The following is a 23,292-nucleotide window of genomic DNA, read 5'->3' as shown; positions in this document are numbered from 1 at the left end:
CTCTCTAGTATCAACAACACCAAATTCTTCCACAGCTGCAGTCAGATTTCACGGTTTCATCAGCTTTAGGGGTGTAAAGGTAACAATTCAAAACTGATATTGAACAGATTTGGAGGTTTGGGTTAGACCCATTTTTCACTTTTGTTTAACAAAAATAAAAACTGCAATGTGTTTAGCTCACTTTACCAAATTAAATACGGTTTCCGAGGTTTTCTAGGATACTTTCAAGTCCCAACTGTGACTCTGAAAGGAGTTTGTGTATACATTACATTGATGTGACCAGGAGATGACTGTTTCTTCTGAAAAATACAAGGAACACTCTGAACTCTTGTTTGTGGTAATCAATCACAAGCTTTAGATGCAGCACAGTACGGAATTTTCCAATTTTCCATTTTTAGGTCCATGAAGTAATATCCGTATTAAGAGTCTTAAACTTGGCGGTTGTGTTTAGAAAATATTGGACAGTCTCCTGCTGGTTGACTCACATGGTACTGCTGTGCACTTTTGCACTGCACTTTGGTTGAAGTGTGTACAAATGAGGGCCGACAGGGCGATAATAGGATGGAGGGGGTGCTCGTGCATGTGCATACACATACACACCCACACACACTCAGATCTAATAATACACACACACACACACTCAAGTATGCAGAAGGCAGCATCCTGCTGAGCTCACATTTCAGCCTCATATACAGTATAAGTGCATTAAATTGTAAGTGCAGCCATATCATACCAGAAGATGGAATCGCTCGAGCAGGAGGATACTCTCTCACACACACACACACACACACACACACCAATTTCACACAGCATACACAGCCTAGTCACATGAATCATGGATGAGGAGTGTTTTCACAACGAGAATGTCTTTTAACTGCATCAGTGTCACATCTCAGCATGTCAAAGTTGACACATTAAAGTCGTATTAGATATCACACACTACTATAAAAAGTTATTCGGGTGATGCCTCAGAAGAACCAACTTGGGTCCATTAAGAATCAGATTTTTGATTGTAAAAAAAAATATGTAAATTGTTGAACAGTTATATCAATTTTTTTTTTAATAAAAAAAAAAGTTTTTTTCACACTCCCAGACCTCTATTAAATGACCAGACCAAAAGATATGTTTCCTCTGCCAAACCCAGCTGCTCTGTTTGATTCAACATGGTTAGAGCTGTAATGCTGTTTGTTAATACTGCTCCAACTAACCTGATCTAAACCCTGTCATGTCTAGCTGCGGTGCCTGTTAGCACAGCAACTCCAATCCAAGCCTGGCTGTTAGCATCATGACTAAGGGCTTTTTTTACACCTGTATTTGGTTTCTATGGTCTGGATTAGTTGAGGAGTTTGTTTAATTGCAGTGTTTTCTCCCTCTGTTTGGTTTGGTTTCACACAGGCATAAACCTAAACGCACTATAAATTCCAGCTTGCATACAAAGTGTATGTGGGCAGCCATTGGCCGTTTCTCAATCTGCGTTCTTGTCTGTACTTGTATTATTCATGTAGACTCGGAGAAACATCATCAGTCGCAGCCCAAGACACTGTTCCATTTAGAAGTTCACAGTTACTCTACAAATACCCAGATGAGGATGCATGGAAGGTGACTTTTATGGACTTCTAACAGACAGACATCCCAGAATGCACCACACACCAGTATTGGTGCAATAGCGAAACAGAAAGTACAAAAAGTTATACATTTTCAAAATAATACTGTCTTCAAAATTTTACCTTTTTTTTGCGGGATTTTGTAGTATTTTGGACTTTAGATGTGTGATTTAATTATTAGGAAAGCGGCTGTGTGAAAATGTGCTCCTATGTTTTCAGAACAACGTTTTCCGTGCCCCCTGAAAGGGTGACTTTATCAGGTATGCAGCTGTTCCATCCGATTACAGAATAAAAGTCCTGCATGTATTCTCAGTATTGAGAAATAGCCATTGTCTTGTCTTTTGGGGAGGGCCTATGATTCCACAGGGCAGGGCTTACAAACATGTTTGATAGGACATTAAAAAAAATAAAATAAAAAAAAGCACACATAAATAAAGTGCGTGGCTTAATTCAGTGATTTAGTGCTCAGGACATGCCACTACATCTTTACATAGTAATATAATAATATTTAACATGTTCAACTTAGCACCTTAAAAAAGACAAATGTGGTTCTTTTTTCTATGGCATTGCTTTAAGAACCATTTCCAACACCTTTTCTAGCACCTTCAGACATTTGAGGCATTAATGAAGAATCGAAAACAGCAGAAATTTGTTGTTCCACCAATTACCAATTACAGTAGATGGATCTGTTTACACCTGCCTGAACAACAACGTGGATAACTGCCAGTTCCAAATGCATTTCCTCATTACTGCCATTGATTTATAACAAATACTGAGCCACCGTACAATCAAATTAGCTCCAAAAACAAGTATTAAAAGGAAATACCATCAATAAACCCAATCTGATCAATAACACCAACTTCACAGATGAACAACACTGCCACAAATTCATCACTGAGCCAACCAGAAAGAAACAAAGCAAAAGAGAGACAGAAATAGCCCAATTCTTACCTGTAGCTGACCCTTAAGCTCCCGGATGTGGGCGGAGTCCTGAGAAATCCCCTCCCTCTGAGAGGCATCGGCCAGAACGTTGACAGTCGTCTCCGCCTCCTGCAGCCACTTGAGGAACGACTCCAGCTCCCTGAGAGACGCCTGCAGACTCTTCAGCTCCGAGTCCAGCACCGCCTGACGATCCGACGCCCTGAGGACCACACCACATCACACAACTCATTTCATTTCATCAGTTAGAAAAAAGTTTCAGTTACTGATTTACAAGGAAATAAGCATCATCAACTACAATTATACAATATAAACAGTAAAATGTCACTGTATTTATTGGAATGAAGCAGTTGCTCCATAAGAGGTAAGGGGGTTAACTTAGAGCTTTGGTGCGCACCATTTAAAAATCAGTGAAATACACCCACAGCCACAAAACAAAGGTATAAAAGCATACTAATGTGAACAGCATACAATAATTTTCCTCATTAAATATATATATATATATAATTCATTAGAATATTAGACTGAATAATCAATAATAGCACAGACAATTATGATGCTAGTCTCTTCAACATCAATCCCACAAAATGCATAGTGATATATGTGTACACAAAGACAGAAACATGTTGACATGCGTGATTAGCTCAGGGGTTTAAAGAATTTATGATAACACTTTTATTGGATGGTCCATTTTATGGCCTTGCTGATGCTCAACTGACATTCAACTAACATTGAACTGAATGTCCGTTAAATTTAACTTAACCCCTTGTTGTGTGTAAATGATTCAGAATAGAACATAACCGTATACCTAACCCTAACCTTAACCCTTAATCAACCATAAAATCAAACCCTACACCTAACCCTTACCCTAACCTTAACCTAAACTTAAAATCTAACCCTAAACCCAATCCTAAAATATTGAAATAAGTGTTTGGATTAGAGTTGAATGTAGGGTTATATTCAATAGAGAATCATTTACTTTCACCTTTTAGTTCATTTGCATATTATAGACATGTAGTTGAATGTGAGATAAATGTCAGTTGAGCATCAAAGAGGCCATCAAATGGATATATATATATATATATATATATATATATATATATATATATATATATATATATATATATATATATATATATTTTTTTTTTTTAAAGCTTCCTGACTTTTCAGGTTCTTTTTCATTATTTGAATTTCTTTCTGCATTGTAAATTAATACTAAAGACATCCAAACTATGAGAAAACATGAAAAAACAAAGAATTGTTTAGTAACAAATAAGTGTTGAAAAAACAGGAATAGATTTTACATATTTTATTTTGCTTAGATGACAGCTTTACACATCTTCTAATCCATAGTATGACAAGAACTATTTAACTTAGTAAAAAAAAATAATAATAAATAAATAAAATGTCAGTCATGAAAGTCTCTTCAAGTTTAGTCCCAAAGACCTTAAAAATGTTATGATGAAACTGGCTCTCATCAGGATCGCTACACAGAGCATTTTGCTTTGTGTAACTTTTTTGTTTAAGCTGACTTCATGATTCTTTACACATTCCTTCATAAACATAGTATGAAGATGTGTCAAACATGTGTCTCAACTTTTGTCTGGTACTCTATCCTGAATCTGGCTATGGTTCTTTATATTTTCTTATTAGTTTTATGATGAATGGACCAATAGAAACGGTCCAAAATGACTTATGTACTAAAGTCCTGAAAGTAAGTACTTTTTTTTTTCCCTTGATGACCCTATTAATCTTACTACTCATTTTGAAAATCTCATAAATTACTTAATAATATTAATCAATAGTAATAGAGCTGAATGGAAGTGTATTAAATGTGTGAATAATAAAGCAGCTGCACAATGCACTGGATCTTATATGCCCTCCATCCCTTAAAAATGATAGAAACAGCTGAACATGGCTTTCAAATGCTGTTCAAGTGTCTAGAACATTGCTGTTTAAACATGGAAATTGCTGCTATTTGGTGAGGAAGTAATCTGTTGTGATTGGGCACTTTTGGAGACGCTGGCCAAGGTGAATGTAAACCGTGGGAGTGAGCTCATCACCCCTCTTCCATTGTGTTTCTGTTCCCAGAAATTTGTGCAGTGCTACTAATTGACGATTAGTAGACAATGAACATTTATAGTTGTTTAATAGTAATATTTTTTGTAATCAAGATCATCGATTATATGATACGACTAATTATTGTACACATCATTGCACACAATATACAGCTTTGGGGAAAAAAATCTATATTAATTTCTCTGATTTTGCTATTTATAGGTAAATGTTTGGTTAAAAAATTTACATTTTTGTTTCATTCCATAAACTACAGACATTTCTCCCAAATTCCAAATAAAATATTGTCATTTAGAGCATTTATTTGTAGAAAATGACTGAAAAAAATGGCTGAAATGAGCTTTCAGACCTTAAATAATGCAAGAAAACAAGTTCACATTCATAAAGTTTAAGTTTTTAAAGTTCAGAAATCAATATTTGGTGGAATAACCCTTGTTTTTAACCACAGTTTTCCTTTAGCATGTTCTCATCCACCAATCTTACACACTGCTTTTGGATAACTTTATGCTCTACACTCCTGGTGCAAAAAATCAAGCAGTTTAGCTTGGTTTGATGGCTTGTGATCATCCATCTTCCTCTTGATTATATTCCAGAGAGTTTCAATTTGGTAAAATCAAAGAAACTCAATTTTTATGTGGTCTCTTATTTTATTTTATTTTTTTCAGAGCTGTATATCTTGTCTCTATGTGTAGTACAACCATGTACAACCATGCCAATATTTTCTTTTGTTGATCAACTGTGTGCATTTTGTGTGTGTGTGTCTGGTATTGACTGTGTACCTGTTGTTGATGGAGTTCCAGGCTGTGATGTGTTTGTCCATCACCTCCTTGACTCTGCGAGTGTCGTCTGCTGAATAGTCCTCCAGAAGCTGATTGCACAGCTCGTTAAAGGTCGCCACGGTCAGCTGGTCTCGGCTCAGGTCTTGGAGGAAAGCCTTGAGAGAAACAAAAGGAAAGGAAATAACATAAAGAAAGAGGGGAAAAGTTTAGGTCTCCTGAGTAAAGCTGTGTCTGACACCACGGATGACAAGAGGCCTGTGGATTAAGTGACTCACGCTGGGAAACATCAGAGGAAACCAGCGTGAATTACAGAAAAGCCTGCTGATGCTGTGATAGAACTGAAATTTGTGAATCTCCAGTAAAACACTGTTAAACTGTGTTCAATTCAGTGCTTATCAAATCAAATTAGTGTCCTATAGAGATGACAACGCATGACAAAGCATCACCCAAGCAGAAGAACTACGTTTTAAAACAGGACGCTACCTCCACTTGCAGGATAAGCTGCGTACTGCAGCACAACCTGTTAACAAACTGCTTCACTATTTATTATGCCTTAGGTCAGTGGCTCCCAGTCCTGGTCCCGGTGGACCCTCTGCCCTGGAGTTTTTACTCATTTTTTTTTTACCCCTGCTCTATAGTCCAGCTCAGGTGTGTTGGGAGCAGGACAGACATTAAAATGTGCAGGGCAGGAGGTCCTCCAAGGCCACATGCACTGGGAACACAGCTGTTTACCTACTGGACCACTCACTGCACAAGCATGAGAGGCATCCTAACTTGTATACTATTACCTCAGTCTAGAAGATTCTTAACCAATCATTGGCAGCACAAATAAAAAGGTTGGGCCTACATTGAGGAATTTAGGAACAGGCGCAAATCTTCTTTGACGTCGAGACAGGCTCTGGATCTGTTTTTAAATTGTGCAGAAAATCCAGATTCAAGTAGAAATGTTGATCCAAAGTGAAGGATTTTTTTTCCCAGTGCCATTAAACTGTGAACTTAGTGCTGGGAACTCCGTTAAAAGTAAAATCCAGAAATCAGGCATAGAGCGTTCTTTGCCACATACCCCAACACTCCAGTCGTGCATCCTCTCCTTCGCTTGTCTGTGTAAATTTATATTTCTTTTAGTACTTTTCATTATATTTTTTCTGGAAGCTCGATCTTCTAAAAAACGCTCCAATTTAATCCAGCCTGGACTTGCAGAGCTGCGGCAGGCAATCGAGACTGAGAGTGAAGAGTCGAGTGAAACGGCAGTTTGAATCAGCAAAAAAGATACTTTATAAAAAAAAAAAACTACGATTTTAAAAAATGCTCAGTTAGAGCATTCATTTGTAGAAAATGACTGAAAAAATGGCTGAAATAACAAAAAAAAAGAAGATGCAGAGCTTTCAGACCTTAAATAATGCAAGAAAACAAGTTCATATTCATAAAGTTCAAGTTTTTAAAGTCCAGAAATCAATATTTGCTGGAATAACCCTTGTTTTTAATCACAGGTTTTTTTGCATCTTGGCATGTTCTCCTCCACCAGTCTTACACACTGCTTTTGGATAACTTTATGCTCTAATCTCCTGGTGCAAAAATTCAAGCGGTTCAGTTTGGTTTGATGGCTTGTGATCATCCATCTTCCTCTTGATTATATTCCAGAGGTTTTATATTTGGTAAAATCAAAGAAACTCATCATTTTGACGTGGTCTCTTATTATTTTTTTATTCGAGTGAAATGGCGAATGAGTCAGTTTGAATCAGCAAAAAAGATACTTTATAAAAAAGCGACCGATTTTAAAGAATGCAGTTCCCTAAATTAAGCCTGAGAATGAACTGGTTTGATTCAGTAGAGAAAAACAAAAGGTAAGTGCCCAAATCTCAAGTTTAGCTGAGAAAATGTAATCCCCCCCTGGAAGTATGTTACGACCGCCTAGAGGTCCCAACTCCCAGGATAAGATACCTTTCTGTTATATAGATTTTTATTTTATTTATTTTTTTTAAGTTTTGACCTGCTTTTTACAGAACATACAGTGGCATATTTTGTTTTTTTTTTTGTTATTTTCTTTTGTTCTACTGATATTTTTCCAATAAACAAACCAACTTTATCGGACAAAGATAAGTCAATAAGGAAATATATAAAAAAAAAATAAAAAAAAAACATTTTTTAACTTCTAATTTGTTTTACTAAAGGAAAAAATATCCAAACCAATCTAGCCCTGTGTGAAAAAGTGTTTGGTTGCATCTATTACAGCAAGTTGTCCTGGCCCTAAAGCAGCCCCAAACTATTAAACTACCACCACCATGTCTTACATTCAGTATGATGTTCTTTTTCCTGAAATTATGTGTTCGTTTTACGCCAGATGTAACGGGACACACACCTTCCAAAACATTCCACTTTTTTTTTTATGTCAGACCAAAGAATATTTACCCAAAGTCCTGGGGATCAAGATGCTTTTTGGCAAAATGTAAGACAGGCTTTGTGTTTTTTTTTTTTTTTTGATCAGCTGTGTTTTTTGCCTTGAAACTCTCCCATGGATACTATTTTCACTCAGTCTCTTTCTTATTATTAAATCATTAACACTGACTGTAACTGAAACAAGTATGACTTGATTTTAGTGACCTCCTGGATGAGTTGCCCATGCCCTTTTTGGATTTGATTTCAGTCAATCGGTCACTCCTGGGAAGGTTCACCAGTGTTTCATGTGTTTTCCATTTGTGAATAAGAGCTCAAAGCTATAAAAATGGTTTTGTAACCTTTTCTAAACTGATAGATGATCAGTGACTGAGTTTTTTTTAGATCATGGCATAATGTGTTGCTTTTTGAGATCCTTTAGCTGCTTCATGTTGTCAGACAGGTTCTATTTAAGTGATTTCTTGATTCTACAGGTCTGGAATTGATCAGAAATTGGACTCAGCTTTTCAAAAAGTGTGATTAATCACAGTTCATTTATGTGGGAGGAACACTTTTTCACAAAGGGCTAGGGTTTGGATAGCTTTTTCCCACTTAATAAATTAAATCATAATTATTTTTTTTTTCATATATATTTACTCTGGTTATATTTGTCTGATATTTAAGTTTGTTTCATAAAGTGAAAAATGTATATATAACAAAAATACAAAAAATACCTTTTCACACCACTGTATGTTCATTAAGGAACCAAAAGAGGACATGAGATTTCTCCACTCTCCTATAATAGGTTCTCAAAAGCTACTTTGGGTAGTGTACCTCTTGGTGAAAGATGATTTACTGCAAGACATGCCTCTACAACTTAATGTTTTCCTCACCTTGTTGTCGCCAATCTGTTTGGTAAGAGGGTCTCGGCCCATCTGCAGCAGGTTATGCAAACGTGCCTCATTCTGACCAATCAGAGCATTGACCTGCCCCCTCTGGTCCTCCCACTGGTCACTGTGGGTGATCATGCGGTCCAGCTGCAGGAGTCGTGCCTCCACGCCGTGCTGCGTGGCGTCCCATTGGCTGCGGACCTTCTCCACTGGACACAAAGCACAAACAGAGCGTTCACAGACAATTCATCATCATTTACTTGAGAGAACATACAATACGACTATTTTGTAATAAATGATACATGAATTTATTTAAATATTGTACTGTAATAATGCAGTACAAATGTAGTTAAATATCATAATACAATATTTAACCCATTCTTAAGCATCACTGAATATTTAGACTGAAGAATCCACATTTATATAAGAGATGGCAGCTGTCTCACAAACTGACGCTCTGACTCTGCTCTGAAGAGTTTATTGTTTTGTTCAGACGAAGCCTGAAGCCCTGCTTCAAAGAAGTCTCTACACAAAGCTTTCTGAGAGCAATGAAGAAAAAAAGGGTAAAAAAAAAAAAAAAAAAAAAACTTCCTGTATCCCTTATAATTTCATATTTGAAAAATATAGGATTGTTAAATTTACTCTGACATGCCAAAAGTCATTGGACAGCAGTATGTAAGTTGATTATGAGGTGAGACCCTAGGGGATGACTTGGGAATGGCGACACCGTGTAGCCATTCCCAAGTCATCCCCTAGGGTCTCACCTCATAATCAACTTACATACTGCTGTCCCATGACTTTTGTTGTTGTGCTATTAAATAATGGTGATAATAAAATGTATGTAAATTTCGTAGTTAATTCTTCATGTAAACACTGACATTTATAATAAAGGTAAGTTGTGTGTTACTTATTGTTACAAATTATAAGATTATTTTCTCTAAAAATGTTCATAAAACAATATCTGGTCAAACATATTTAAAAAAAAAAAATAATAAATAAATTAGCTTTTTATCTGAATAATAATTGATTGTTCAAAAAAATAACTAGTCAAATTAATCGTTCATGAAAATAATTGATAGTTGCAGACCTAATGTGAACATATTCACACCCTATTCAATGTAAGAGAGCTTCCATTTAGCTTTTTTTAGCCTTTAGCTTCCATTGGGCATGGCAAAAGTCATGGGACACGACACTAATCCCATGTTTCATTATATTTATTTGGTCTGTCGAGTAAACAGGATAACAACAGATTTGCTTTGTAATGCATAACCATAACAAAATAAAGGAGAAAAAATACATGATCATGATGAAAAATGAAGAAGAAGAAAGAGGAAGTTCAAAATAAGACAATAAAGAAGATGACGAGATGAAAAAGTAGGGAAAAAAAAGATGAGGAAAAGGAAGAAATGATGATAAGAAGGCAGAAGAATCTTCTTACATTTCTCAGTGATGGAGGTGCGCACGTCCAGATCTGAGGTTTTGTTCTTGATGTTCTGAGCCAGAGTGAAAATATCCTCCAGCTGAGGATGCCTCTGCTCTAGATCTGCTTTAGTAACCTGCAAACACACACACACACACACACACACACAAACTTAGATATCTACCCCAGTTAAACACAGCTTGATGGCATATAGAAAAACACAATCATCTGACAACACCAACACCTGTGGACACACACACACACACACACACACACACACCTCCAGTCGACTGATAGTGGTGCGTATCTCATCAGTGTCTCCCACAGTGACTATACTGGATTTGAGCATCTGCTGGATGAGCTGCAGCCAGTCGGCCAGCTCTGTGGCCCGGTCACTCACACTGTCCGCACTGAGGGGGGCTTCTGAGAGCAGGACTGACCTCTGGACATCCGACAACACTGACGGATACAAAAAAACACAATACTGAATTTTATAGCAATTCGTGGAGAGATCCCACTATATCATTGAGAGCATTTACAGTACATAGACACCCCTGATCAGATTTCTGCAGTTCTGCATCTGATTATTTAAGTAGTCCTGTAAACAGCATGCTCTGATTTATTAGATTGGAGTTTATCAGATAAAGAGAGCTGGATTTCCGCTCAGTAATCATATTTCTCAGTGTATTTATATTCTGTGCATGGTAGGGATGTCCTCAATCTAATCACTTAATCCGAAAACAGGGTCGATCATCTACTTTTCAAAGGATCTGGTGGAAAAGATTCGGATCACTGATGTATGAAAAAGTAATGCTACATTGTTACTCCACGAGTTCACTACAGACTCTGCTACACACGCACACATTGAGAATGCCCATTCTGAGCTCACACTTGCAGCGGCCTTTCCCTAATGTCACCCAAGTGTGTCTGTTGTGAGTATGAAAGCAAACTCTTGCGCAGTCTTGTTGTTCATCGATGCTGGTTTATGACCGCTTAGCACAGAGACTAATCCAGCACGCTATCTGTAAATCCATCCTCTACTTTCATCCACACTTCATTTTCCTCCAAACTGTAGAAACAGCATCACTGTGCTGAAGACTCTCAGGCGCTCTCTCTCTCACACACATACTCGCTCTCAGTCACAGTTGCACACTCTTTCCAATTTGAAATATAATAATAATAAATATCAAAATGCATGCCATCTATGCAGCTACACCAGCATTTCTTTTCTCCATTAAGCTTCCAGTTAAACCCGAACCGATTTTGGGCTGAGATTTCCCACCTCTCTCTCTCTCTCTCTCTCTCTCTCTCTCTCTCTCTCTCTCTCTCTCTCTCTCTCTCTCTCTCTGTCTGTCTGTCTGTCTGTCTGTCTGTCTGTCTGTCTGTCTGTCTGTCTGTCTGTCTGTCTGTCTGTCTGTCTGTCTGTCTGTCTGTCTGTCTGTCTGTCTGTCTGTCTGTCTGTCTGTCTGTCTGTCTGTCTGTCTGTCTGTCTGTCTGTCTGTCTGTCTGTCTGTCTGTCTGTCTGTCTGTCTGTCTGTCTGTCTGTCTGTCTGTCTGTCTGTCTGTCTGTCTGTCTGTCTGTCTGTCTGTCTGTCTGTCTGTCTGTCTGTCTGTCTGTCTGTCTGTCTGTCTGTCTGTCTGTCTGTCTGTCTGTCTGTCTGTCTGTCTGTCTGTCTGTCTGTCTGTCTGTCTGTCTGTCTGTCTGTCTGTCTGTCTGTCTGTCTGTCTGTCTGTCTGTCTGTCTGTCTGTCTGTCTGTCTGTCTGTCTGTCTGTCTGTCTGTCTGTCTGTCTGTCTGTCTGTCTGTCTGTCTGTCTGTCTGTCTGTCTGTCTGTCTGTCTGTCTGTCTGTCTGTCTGTCTGTCTGTCTGTCTGTCTGTCTGTCTGTCTCTCTCTCTCTCTCTCTCTCTCTCTCTCTCTCTCTCTCTCTCTCTCTCTCTCTCTCTCTCTCTCTCTCTCTCTCTCTCTCTCTCTCTCTCTCTCTCTCTCTCTCTCTCTCTCTCTCTCTCTCTCTCTCTCTCTCTCTCTCTCTCTCTCTCTCTCTCTCTCTCTCTCTCTCTCTCTCTCTCTCTCTCTCTCTCTCTCTCTCTCTCTCTCTCTCTCTCTCTCTCTCTCTCTGTCTCTCTCTCTCTCAAATTTAACTGGAAAATAAAAAAAAATAAAAAATAAAATAAAATGAAACTATAAAGAAAATTTCAAAACTATAATAACCTTGTAAGTTACAAGTTAAACTGTTTAAAGAAAGTTGTACAAGTTATAAATCACGCAGCTCTGGCCGCACGTGAGCTCCTTCACTTGTCTGCGTTTGACTTGCAGCACTGTGTGAAGCTGTTCTTAAAAAAACATTTTTATTAAATAATAAGTCTGTGCTTATTCAAACGGCTGGAAAACAGCAGTTTATGGGTCGGGTTGGGCTGGGGCTTATAATGACAGTTTATGGTTTGGGTCAGGTCAGATTTTTTGGGCCCGATCTAAGCTCTAGATTCAAGCCCATTAAAATATTCTAATAAAAGCATGAAAACCATAAGATATTATAATATAGTAAAAAAAAAAAAAAAAAAAATATATATATATATATATATATATATATATATATATATATATATATATATATATATATATATATATATATATATATATATAAATAACTATAACTTAAACTGGGAGACCTAAAACTGTCTCCCTCCCAAAAATACAGACATACCAGCATTAAAAAATGAATCATTCATGATCTTAATTATGATTAATCATAGAACTGTTGTGTGACAAATGTTAGTTCATTTATTTAAGAAAAGATATTTAATATTTTATAGTTAAATGGAAATACTTTATATGGCTAGCTAGTACTTGTTTATTTTATAATAAAAGGGTATTTTTTAAAAACATTGTTTTAATAATAATTAAAAATTCATTTTAAAATCTTAGGGACGACTTGGTTTTTTTTTGTTTGTTTTTTTTTTTAACTGCAGACTCTAGGGCAAAAAATGTGATTGGGACATCCCTAGTGCCTGGGTGAAAACTGGCCGATAAGTGAGCAGTGATTAACGCTGCAAATTACAGATTAAAATAATCTTCTAGTTTGGTTTTAAGAGGATGTAGATGATGAGCTTCAAACCTGGTGATGCTGTTGCTACGAGTTGTTGCTGGGTGACCTGGTGTGTCCATGGTGACAGAGGAACTTGTGCAGTCTCTTTCAGTCGGACATCGAGAACCTTCCAGTCTGCTGCCAACTGCTCTATTTTACTCTGTAATACACACAAACAAACACACACACACACACACACACACACACACACAACAGGTGAAAAGGCTAATAAAACAATTCTATAAAATATACTCTTGAACTTTCATGTGTGTGATGTGATTCATGGTGCAAGCCTTAGGCAGCACTGGTGTACTGAGGCCTGTTGTCTGACTCCCACCTTTTCCTGAGGCAGAAGCAGCTGTCTCCTCTGAAGCTCAATGGAACGAGCGAGAAGCTCCTCCAGCTCTCTCTTCCGCTCCCTCATAGACGTCTCCAGAGCCTGCAAACACAGAAGAGTCAAACAGATTAAATCCCACCTCAGTCTGCACCATCAATCTCTTAAGATTCAGAATTCAGTCATTAATCCTACGTCAAGGAATCATATGGAATACTATCATCATTGCACTTCATGAAAGCAAGTGTAGTTCAGTCTCATGATTCTAAGGTGCTTTAAGGATTTTGCCAAATCAATGTTATTCCCACAGGTTCATAATTCATAATTCATAATTCCATAACCTTAAAAAAGTGTTATTTCATGTCTAGGGAAACGTGATGCAAGAAATAAAAGCAAGAAGACAATGGATTCCTCTACTGGACAGAGATTAAGCCTAGTCATTCGCCCTATCTGGATGAGATTAGTTTCTCAGGCGGTCCTGGGGTAATTTTCTTTTTTTTAGGGGGTCCTCTGTGATTTTATTCCCGTCCAGAACAACCATGTATTTGTTTTTCTCAGCCATCCTCTGAGAAAATTACAGGTCATAAGGTAATTTAAGTCCCGTGCAGACTCGTGTTTAATAAAATAGCTATTTGTTCACGGCCCCGCACCATAATTACACTTTAGCCACGCATTTCCACGGAGATCCATGTTAAACGCAACAGCGAGTGGAAATGGAGGAGCTACTGAATGCGATGTCATGTGACTGAGGAAGCTTAAAAACTCACTGGTCCTCCTGTTTTTTTTTTTTTTCCCAATACAGTCCGGATGCAGGAGTTTTATCACTGAGTAGAAGGGTGAAATATTTTTCACAGAGAAACGAATCCCGTTCGGATAGGGCTAACTTCAGAAATGGCACCCACTATCAGGCCTCAATTCAGCTCCCATAATTCACGTTGCCTTGTCATGAGCATGTTTGCCTATATTTAAACTCATTCAAAAGATAACCCCTTACTCATGCTCATACCGGTGTGGTTTTCTTTTGTTGGTTTCCTTTAAACACTGCATTCAATGCACCATTAATTCCTCTCTAATCGAAGCCATATTGAACCTTGTACAGCTACAAGCTGCAGGAGAATGCCCCTCAATAAATGACCGTTGGGCCGGAGTCCAGAACAGCTTAAAAAACCCCACAAACTATACAGGACACCGACCTTCCGGGGCTACGGCTGAATCACTCTGATTAATTGTGTTTGGCTCAGCCTTATACATCTTTAATCAAGCGTGAGAGTCGGGTCGCAGGTCAGCCAGGACACGCCCTGACCCCTCTGCTCCGCCCACCGCTCACTGTGTGTGATGTAGGAGCTCACCTGAGCTTCAGAGGCTGAGAGGGGAGTGTTCGCTCCTCGTCCACTCAGAGACTGATGAGTGAGATACAACCAGTCACCCAGTCGAGTCATTCTTTCCTGAAACTGACCGTCAGACTGCAGCCTGGACTCCACCTCACCAACCTTATCCAATAGCTCCCGAGTCACCTGCAGAGCGAACACAGAGGACACGGTGAGGACAGGAGATGATACATGCTTATCTCTAAAAATAGATCAAAATATGTATAAAATTATGTAAAAATAAAGCATTTAGTAAGATATGTCAATACTGAAGGGTGGAGTAAGAAAGATTTGGGAGGAGTAATGCAGTGTTGAGGAGATGGGGTGGAGTAATCAGGTGTCAAGAGGAGATGGGGTGGGTAATGGTTTGTTAAGGAGATGGGGTGGGGTAATGAATCATTGAGGGGATGGAGAGGAGTTATGGGGAGATGGGGTACAGCAATGGTTTGTTAAGGAGATTGGAGTAATGGGGAGTTGAGGAGATGGAGGTGGAGTAATGGGGAGTTGAGGAGATGGAGGTGGAGGAGGGACAGGGTGAAGTAAAGGTTTGTTGAAAGGACATGAGGCACAGTAATGAAGTGTTAAGAGAAGATGAGATGGGGTAATAGGGCGTTGGGGAGATAGAGGTTAAGTAATGGATCATTGAGGCAATGGGGTGGAGTAACAGGGCATTAAGGAGATAGAGGTTAAGTAATGGGCCGTTGAGGAGATGGAGGTTAAGTAATGGATCATTAAGGCAATGGAGAGGAGTAACAGGGCATTAAGGAAATGGAGGTTAATTAATGGGCCGTTGAGGAGATGGAGGTTGAGTAATGGATCATTGAGGCAATGGGGTGGAGTAACAGGGCATTAAGGAGTTGGAGGTTAAGTAATGGGCCATTGAGAAGATGGAGGTTGAGTAATTGATCATTGAGGAGATGGGAAGGGGTGATGGGGAGTTGAGGAGATGGAGGTGGAATAAGGGTGTGTTGAAAAGAGATTGGGTGGAGTAATGGGTTGTTTAGAAGAGATGGGGTGGAGTAATGGATCTTTGAGGCGATGGGGTGGAGTAATGGGACTTTTAAATGGAGGAGGAGTAATGGGATGTTGAGGAGATGGGGTGGAGTAATGGATCTTTGAGGCGATGGGGTGGAGTAATGGGACTTTTAAATGGAGGTGGAGTAATGGGATGTTGAGGGGATGGGGTGAAGTAAAGGTGCTCTCTCTGAACGCCACTAAAATGTCATTTGATTTAGCCGATCTTTTAAAATCAGATCATACAGAGAACCTTTAGGCTCCATAAACATTTTAAAAACAAAATTCAATAAGAAAAGTTTAGGTTTCCAAAAGAAGAACTAAGGCAGCATTTTATACAGCATATACAAAAATCTTGTATTTCCCCCTTGTGTGCAAATTAGAATTATTTCCCCTCTGTTTAAGACAGGTGCTTTCAAATCTGGGCTTGTTTCCCTATTTTAAAATATTATGCAGCAAATTTAATTTACCTCAATCCAATTTCTTTCAGTTTTTACAAATTTGAGACACAATATATTTCAGTTTTTACAAATTTGAGACACTAGATCTAATAGAACAACCTTTCCTAAGGCACCTAATTGCTTCCAGGATGAATCTTTGCCCCTGCTGAACATATTTTAATAACTTTTATCATCTAATTAAGCAGATCTATCCCTAGATGCATTGACATCTGCTTGAGAAGATGACTTGATTATTATTTTAGCAGAAAAGAAGTGAAACCAGGCACAGGGAAATACAATTTAAACCCTTCAGTGATTATGTAAATCCATGATTTACTCATATCAAGACTGAATCTTAAAAATTACTATTGCTGATTTTCGTTCCTGGAAATATACGCATTTATTTATTTATGTAAGTTTTTTTTTTTTACATATTTACTCTTTTTACGTATCCTTTTGTTTGTTTTTTTATAATATACAGCTCTGAAAAAAATAATAGACCACTTAATGATGATGTTTTCCCATGATTTTAACAAATTGAAAACTTCTGGAATATTATCAAGAGAAAGATGGATGATCACAAGCCATCAAACCAAGCTGAACTTTTTTTTTTTTTTGGCCTAGAGGTGTTTTTCCTAATAACTAAAAAACTCTAATAAACAGATGTTTAAAAAAAAAAGCTGGAAAAAGAAATGGATGGGTCGCAGCCAGAATCATACTATAAAAAAGGCCTATAAACCGGACCTTGCTCCAATTCATGTTGATCTGACGCAGATTGGACGTGTGCACATCTCTTTCATGAGAAGTCAGGTTGGATTTAGCTAGAATCTGAGTCCCGTTCCTGTTCAGCCAAGTCAGACTCTCGTTCTGCAAATCCATCTCCTCTGCCAGGGCCTGAGAGAGAGAGAGAGAGAGAGAGAGAGAGGGGGGGGGTGAGAGGGAGAAGTGATAAATGTACTGAACTGGAAACATGGATGTGAAGCTTTATTGGACCACCAGGGAGAAGCTAAAGCGAAAGACAGAAGAGACAAACAAGACATAAGAGACAGAAAAGAATGCAGCACAAGAAAAGATGAAAATAGAATGTTTTAATAGAGCACGTGCTTTAGGGATTAGCCTGTAGCAGTTCAGGAGTGTCCAACTGGAACATCCCTCAGGCCTTTTTCATAAAACAGGTTTCCTCAGTTTAGCCAGAGGACTGTAGCCTAAAGTCAAAAGAAATAGGCCCACAGAGATACTGTAGATCTGGATGCAGACCAAGATTAGCCTCCTCAAGGGGTCTCAGTATGATGCAAAATGCAGTTACAGTGACAGAACTACACTCCTTGCCAAACAAATAGCTGCACGAAAAAGAAAAAAAAAAGAAAAAAAAAAAAACAGGACTGATAATCTATGCGTGTAGAAACTGTTGTCAGCCTTCAACCTGTAGCTCCACCCTTCTGAATGCACATACTGTAGTGGGATGCTACAGTGTTCCACCCCTACTGCAAAATCAGCAGCTACTCTGTGAGAATATTCAAGCCGTGTGTGAAGGTTTATTATAGGACTCCATTAAGAACCTCTACAACCCCTGCCGAGATGCACGGCACTGCCACACTACGTCTGCATGTGTAGCTCAATAAAAGTTACCAAGAGGTCCCATATCAGTGTAAATGTTTAATAACTTATTTAGTTCCAGGTAAACCTTTAACTTCCTTCCAAACAGAATTGTGGAAGGTCAGATTTCTGTGCTCACCTTCAGTTCTTGGAGGTTCTTGTCAGTTGCAGACACGGGCAGAGTGGCCACTGCAACCTCAGTCTGCTCCAGCCAGTGCGCCAGATCAGCACTGCGCTGAACCACTTCTAAAACAGCAGGGTCCCCAACCGTCAACCTGAACACAAACACACAACATTCCAGAACAAGCACTGGACAGTTCCCTAACACTTACAATCCTCTCAACAGTGATTTTCTTGGTGATTTTATTAGTGATGAACTAGGGCTGGGGATATCTTAAAAATGTGTTAACCTTGATTAGGGCTAGGTATCATTTAAAAACTTTCGGCACTGATACGAAACTTTGAAGTTAATACAGATACCCAAATGATACTTTTTTCAATACCTTTTTACAAATTGTGCTTTATTAAGAAATAAAAGAAAAAAAAGAAAAAAAACAGCAGCATTACTTTAACTGTTTAAACTACAAATGTTTCTCCTAAGCATACTGATGGATGCATTTCAGTTTATAAGAAATATTAGCATTAGATTAGCAAAATTAAAGTGAGCAAGAGACACAGCGAGTGAGTGAGAGAGAGAGAGACAAAGTGGGAGAAAAAAGAGAGCGAGTGAGAGAGAGAGAGCGCAAGTGAGTGAGAGACACAGAGAGAGAGAGAGAGAGAGAGAGAGAGACAAAGTGGGAGAAAAAAGAGAGCGAGTGAGAGAGAGAGAGCGCAAGTGAGTGAGAGACACAGAGAGAGAGAGAGAGAGAGAGAGAGACAGAGACAGAGCGAGTGACACAGCAAGCGAGTGAGAGAGCGAGACAGCGAGTGAGTGAGAGAGAGAGAGAGAGACAGCAAGTGAGTGAAAAGAGCAGAGAGAGCGAGTGAGAGAGAGAGACACAGCGAGTGAGTGAGAGGGAGATACAGCGAGTGAGTGAGAAAGAGGGAGAGACAGAGTGAGTGAGAGAGAGAGAGAGAGAGACAGCAAGTGAGTGAAAAGAGCAGAGAGAGCGAGTGAGAGAGAGAGACAGCAAGTGAGTGAGAGGGAGACACAGCGAGTGAGTGAGAGAGAGAGAGAGCGAGTGAGTGAAAGGAGGAGAGAGAGAGTGAGAGAGAGACAGCGAATGAGTGAAAGAGAGAGAGACAGCGAGTGAGCGTGAGAGAGAGAGAGAGAGAGAGAGAGAGAGAGAGAGACAGAGCGAGTGAGTGAAAGGGGGAAAGAGAGCGAGTGAGAGAGAGAGAGACAGCAAGTGAGTGGGAGAGAGATACAGCGAGTGAGTGAGAAAGAGGGAGAGACAGAGTGAGTGAGCGTGAGAGAGACAGAGTGAGTGAGTAAAAGGGGAAAGAGAGCGAGTGAGAGAGAGAGACAGCAAATGAGCATGAGACATACAGAGCGAGTAAGCGTGAGAGACAGCAAGTGAGTGAGGGAGAAAGAGAGAGACGGAGCAAGTGAGAGAGGGAGAAAGAGAGAGACGGAGCAAGTGAGTGAGAGAGAAAGAGAGAGACGGAGCAAGTGAGAGAGACAGTCTTGCTGTGCTGGCTATCTACGTTTGGTTAGTTTATGTACGATTCATGCAAAGTTTCAAAAACAGGCACTGAATTTTCTTAGAACATCTGGTACTCTGTAGTACTGAGACATTTCAAATGTGCATTTATGCTATCAAATTTCGTTACTCAGCCCTAATCTTGATATTCTTAAAATATATGTGAGTGACTCTTAATTACAATTTAGATTTTTAGTTCATAAACAACTTTATATTAAACAGGGTGCAAACATAACCTCCTTATATTTCAGTTGAGGAAAAGTGTAAAATATGAAAATCACTGTCCGTAAGAGTTCTTTACAGGTTTCTGACAGTCAGGTTTCTAATCAAATTCATTGAATTAATCTCCCAGCCCTGATGTAGTAAAGGGTTAATGGAATTACAGAAGACGTTCACTCAGCAATGTTGAGGTCTATTGGCGAGAGTAAACGGCTGCAGAGCTCTGCTGTGGTTACCTGCGGCGACGGTCAGAGAGCTGAGTGTGTATGATTCTCCAGCGCTGTGAGAGGTTGTCCAGCTTGTTTTGGAGCAGAGGTCCATCTGGAGATGAGAGCTGACCAATGATTCTCTCTCCTGACCGGGAAAGTATAGCCAGCACAGACTGGTGATTAGCCAGGCCTTCTTCTAGTTCCTGCAATAACACACACACACAATACACATTAAAAACATACCAAGACATGGAAAAAATAATGCATAAAAGATATTCATATATTATTTTTTCTTGTTCTTGGTACTGAATAAAAAAATAGTTTGTGTATATATACATATATATTTATATACATATATATATGTATATATATATGTGTATATATGTATATATATATATGTGTATATATATATATATATATATATATATATATATATATATATATATATACACACACATTAGTGCAGACTTTTAATGTGTATTACTTTTTACAGCAGGTACTTGGCACATTTCCCACACTGCCAAAAATACCAACTGGTCATACATAATATTCAAATTTTCTGACACAATGATTTTTGGGTTTTTACTGACTGTAAGCCATAATTATTAACAATACAAGAAATAAACACTTAAAATAGATCACTCTGGCCATAATTAAGAGCGACCAGATTGGATTTGATTTGATATGGTTTTGCTATAAAGAATTTTTTTTTTAATCCCCCCCCCCCCCCCCCCCAACGAAATAATGATAAATATGGGTCACTTACAAAAAAGACAATAAGTCGCCAATGCAGAAACCCCAGATCAGAGCAATAAGGCTTGTATTGGTTTGTATTAGCATTGTCTGCGTGTATTTCTCCCGTCGGCTCACCCGAGATGAGGAGTTTTCAGTGTATTCCAGCTTGTGGAAGCTCGCAGAGCTCTGGGGTCTTAGAGCGGATTTAGTTCAAAGTGCCTACCACTACCGCACGCCCATCAAAAGCCAATTAAAGACCCTCGCACACTCAAACATAAAACGAATTGGGCTTATTAACCGTGCTGAAAGCTGCTGTTTGCCCAAGAGCTCATTAACAGGGGGGCGAGAGGTTTCGCTATATCTTCAAACCCCTCGTTTCCCACAGATCAAACAAACCAAATGAACCGATTTAACTAAATATCTTTGCAGATGTGATCGCGTTTGATTTTGCTGGGATGTCTGAAAGACACAGGAGCTTTTCTGTGTTAGTCATAAATTACGCCTGCTTTGTTTGTTCTCCCGCTGTAGTCAGCGGCTAATTAGGCAAACAGCATTTGCATGCAGAGAACAAACCGTGGTTTGCATATTTCTGCCCTGGATTTCTCGTGAACTCCAGATTTGACCTTAAATAAACAGAGCTGTTTTCCGCTGCTGTCTTTTAATCAAAGATTGCTTTAAAGATTGGATAGCTGACCACACAGCTAGTAAAATAGCTAACACAGAATTTAAAAGAACCAGCTTTAATTCTATAAAAACGATAAGTGCACTTTATTGCAATGTCAAAAGCAAGTTCTAGTTATATATATATAAGGAACTAATATTTAATCAAATAACCGTTTAATCTTTTAAGAGTGAAATGGAATTAAACTTACTTTCATACTTACTTGAACTTACATACTGATTTATCTTTGAAAAAGTGAAGCAGTTAGTTCTCTAATGATATCAATGTTACAGTTTAAAGCATGTGTGACATATCTGTTTTATAAGGTCAATATAGGTATAAATCTCATTTTTAAACAGTCATAAAATATAAATGTATCACAAAAAAATTCTTGTCAGTGCTGAATAAGAGGATGTGAGAATTAATGGATGTAGGGGGGGGTAAATGAATGGAAGGATAGATTGGCGAGTGTCTGGGTGTGTAGAGCAGTGGTCAGTGAATGAATGAATGGATGGTTGAGTAAGTTAGTGAGTGGATGGGTTGTTTGGGGGTGAAAGGTCAGTCAGTGGGGGTGTGGAAGGGCTGGAGGGTGGACAGGTGTAAGTGTTCTGAAGGATGTAGGGGTGGAGGGTTGAGTGAGTGAGTGAGTGAGTGAGTGAGTGAGTGAGTGAGTGAGTGAGTGAGTGAGTGGGTGGGTGGGTGGATGGATGGATGGATGGATGGATGGATGGATGGATGGACGGATGGATGGATGGATGGATGGTCAGTCAGTGAGTAGGTAGATGGGCTGGTGGGTGGGTAGGTGTATGGATGTGTGAGTGGCTTGAAGTATGGATGAATGAGTGTTAAGATGGAAAGATAGTTCAGTGGATAGTTCAATTGAGGCTGAGGTTGGATGATAAGCAGGTCTATTGACGTGTGAGTGGGTGAGTGGCTCTAAGGATAGATGGCTTGGCTGGTGGATTAATGAGTGGGAGGATGGGCGAAACTGAGGCTAGTGGATATGTGGATATGTGGATGGATGGATGGGTGGATGGAAGGAAGGAAGGGTAGTTCAGGGGATAATTGGTCAGGTGAGCAGTAGGTTGGAGAGATGTGGAAGTGAATAGATGCATGAGTGGGAGGATTGATGAGATTGAGGTTGGTGGATATGCAGGTGTATGAACCTTTGAGTAGGTGAGTGGCTGAAAGGATGGATGGTTTGGCTGGTGGATGGATGGATGGATGGATGGATGGATGGTGGATGGATGATGCATGGACAAGAGAGTGAGCTGACATGGGTGGATGCATTGGACTGGTGGGTTGGTAAATTGGTGGAAAGATATGTGACAAGTTGGGTGAATTAATGGATGGATAGGCGGATTGATGGATAACTGATAAGTTGGCTGACCTCTTGTTGAGCACGGGCTTGTTCCAGATCTAGTTCTCCATCAGGTCCAGTTCCATCAGCTAGAACCTGCTCTGTGTCGGTGAGCCACTGAGACAGGTCATTCATGTCACAGTGAAACTGCCTCCACTCTTCAACCGCACGATCAAATGATCTAAACACACACACACACACACACACACAATATTATTCAACAATATTATTATTATTTTCTTTCTTTCTTTCTTTCTTTTGGAGAAGAAGTGTGAGAAAGGCCATGAGCAGAAGAAAAGACCACCATTAAAACTGGGTCTGAATACAAACGAACCACTCGAGTAAATCGCTTGTACACATTGATGGTTGCAAAAGGTCAAAATGTGCTTATTTAAAATAAAAAAAATAAAAAAATTAAAAAAAACTGCTTTAATTTGCAGAGAAATATTTTCTGGAATAAAAAAAAGACTCAAACTTCCTTCACAGAATTATCAGGCTATCTCTATTCAGCCTTTTATTTTAGTGTTTAGTTCTTCCTCTGACTGCATTT

The 23,292-nt window shown here is 39.1% G+C and overlaps 1 protein-coding gene across 5 annotated transcripts in view; it reads right to left on the bottom strand.

The window, feature by feature from the left end:
- Positions 1-23,292, bottom strand: part of utrn (utrophin) — a 364,200-nt gene that overhangs the window by 214,904 nt on the left and 126,004 nt on the right. For all 5 annotated transcript variants that reach the window (XM_022677556.2, XM_022677560.2, XM_022677559.2 and 2 more), the window contains 12 exons: positions 22,773-22,923; positions 20,014-20,189; positions 18,055-18,190; positions 17,064-17,213; positions 14,848-15,012; positions 13,502-13,603; positions 13,195-13,324; positions 10,362-10,540; positions 10,100-10,217; positions 8,665-8,870; positions 5,399-5,553; positions 2,556-2,745 (listed from right to left, as the gene is read on the bottom strand). In XM_022677556.2, coding sequence (XP_022533277.2) covers positions 2,556-2,745; positions 5,399-5,553; positions 8,665-8,870; positions 10,100-10,217; positions 10,362-10,540; positions 13,195-13,324; positions 13,502-13,603; positions 14,848-15,012; positions 17,064-17,213; positions 18,055-18,190; positions 20,014-20,189; positions 22,773-22,923 — 1,858 coding nt within the window. The remainder of the gene's footprint in view (positions 1-2,555; positions 2,746-5,398; positions 5,554-8,664; positions 8,871-10,099; positions 10,218-10,361; positions 10,541-13,194; positions 13,325-13,501; positions 13,604-14,847; positions 15,013-17,063; positions 17,214-18,054; positions 18,191-20,013; positions 20,190-22,772; positions 22,924-23,292) is intronic.

The sequence above is a fragment of the Astyanax mexicanus genome, chromosome 13 (assembly GCF_023375975.1).
Source record: "Astyanax mexicanus isolate ESR-SI-001 chromosome 13, AstMex3_surface, whole genome shotgun sequence".
NCBI classification, from domain to species: domain Eukaryota; kingdom Metazoa; phylum Chordata; class Actinopteri; order Characiformes; family Acestrorhamphidae; genus Astyanax; species Astyanax mexicanus.
This window is presented reverse-complemented; position numbering and strand designations above follow the sequence as displayed.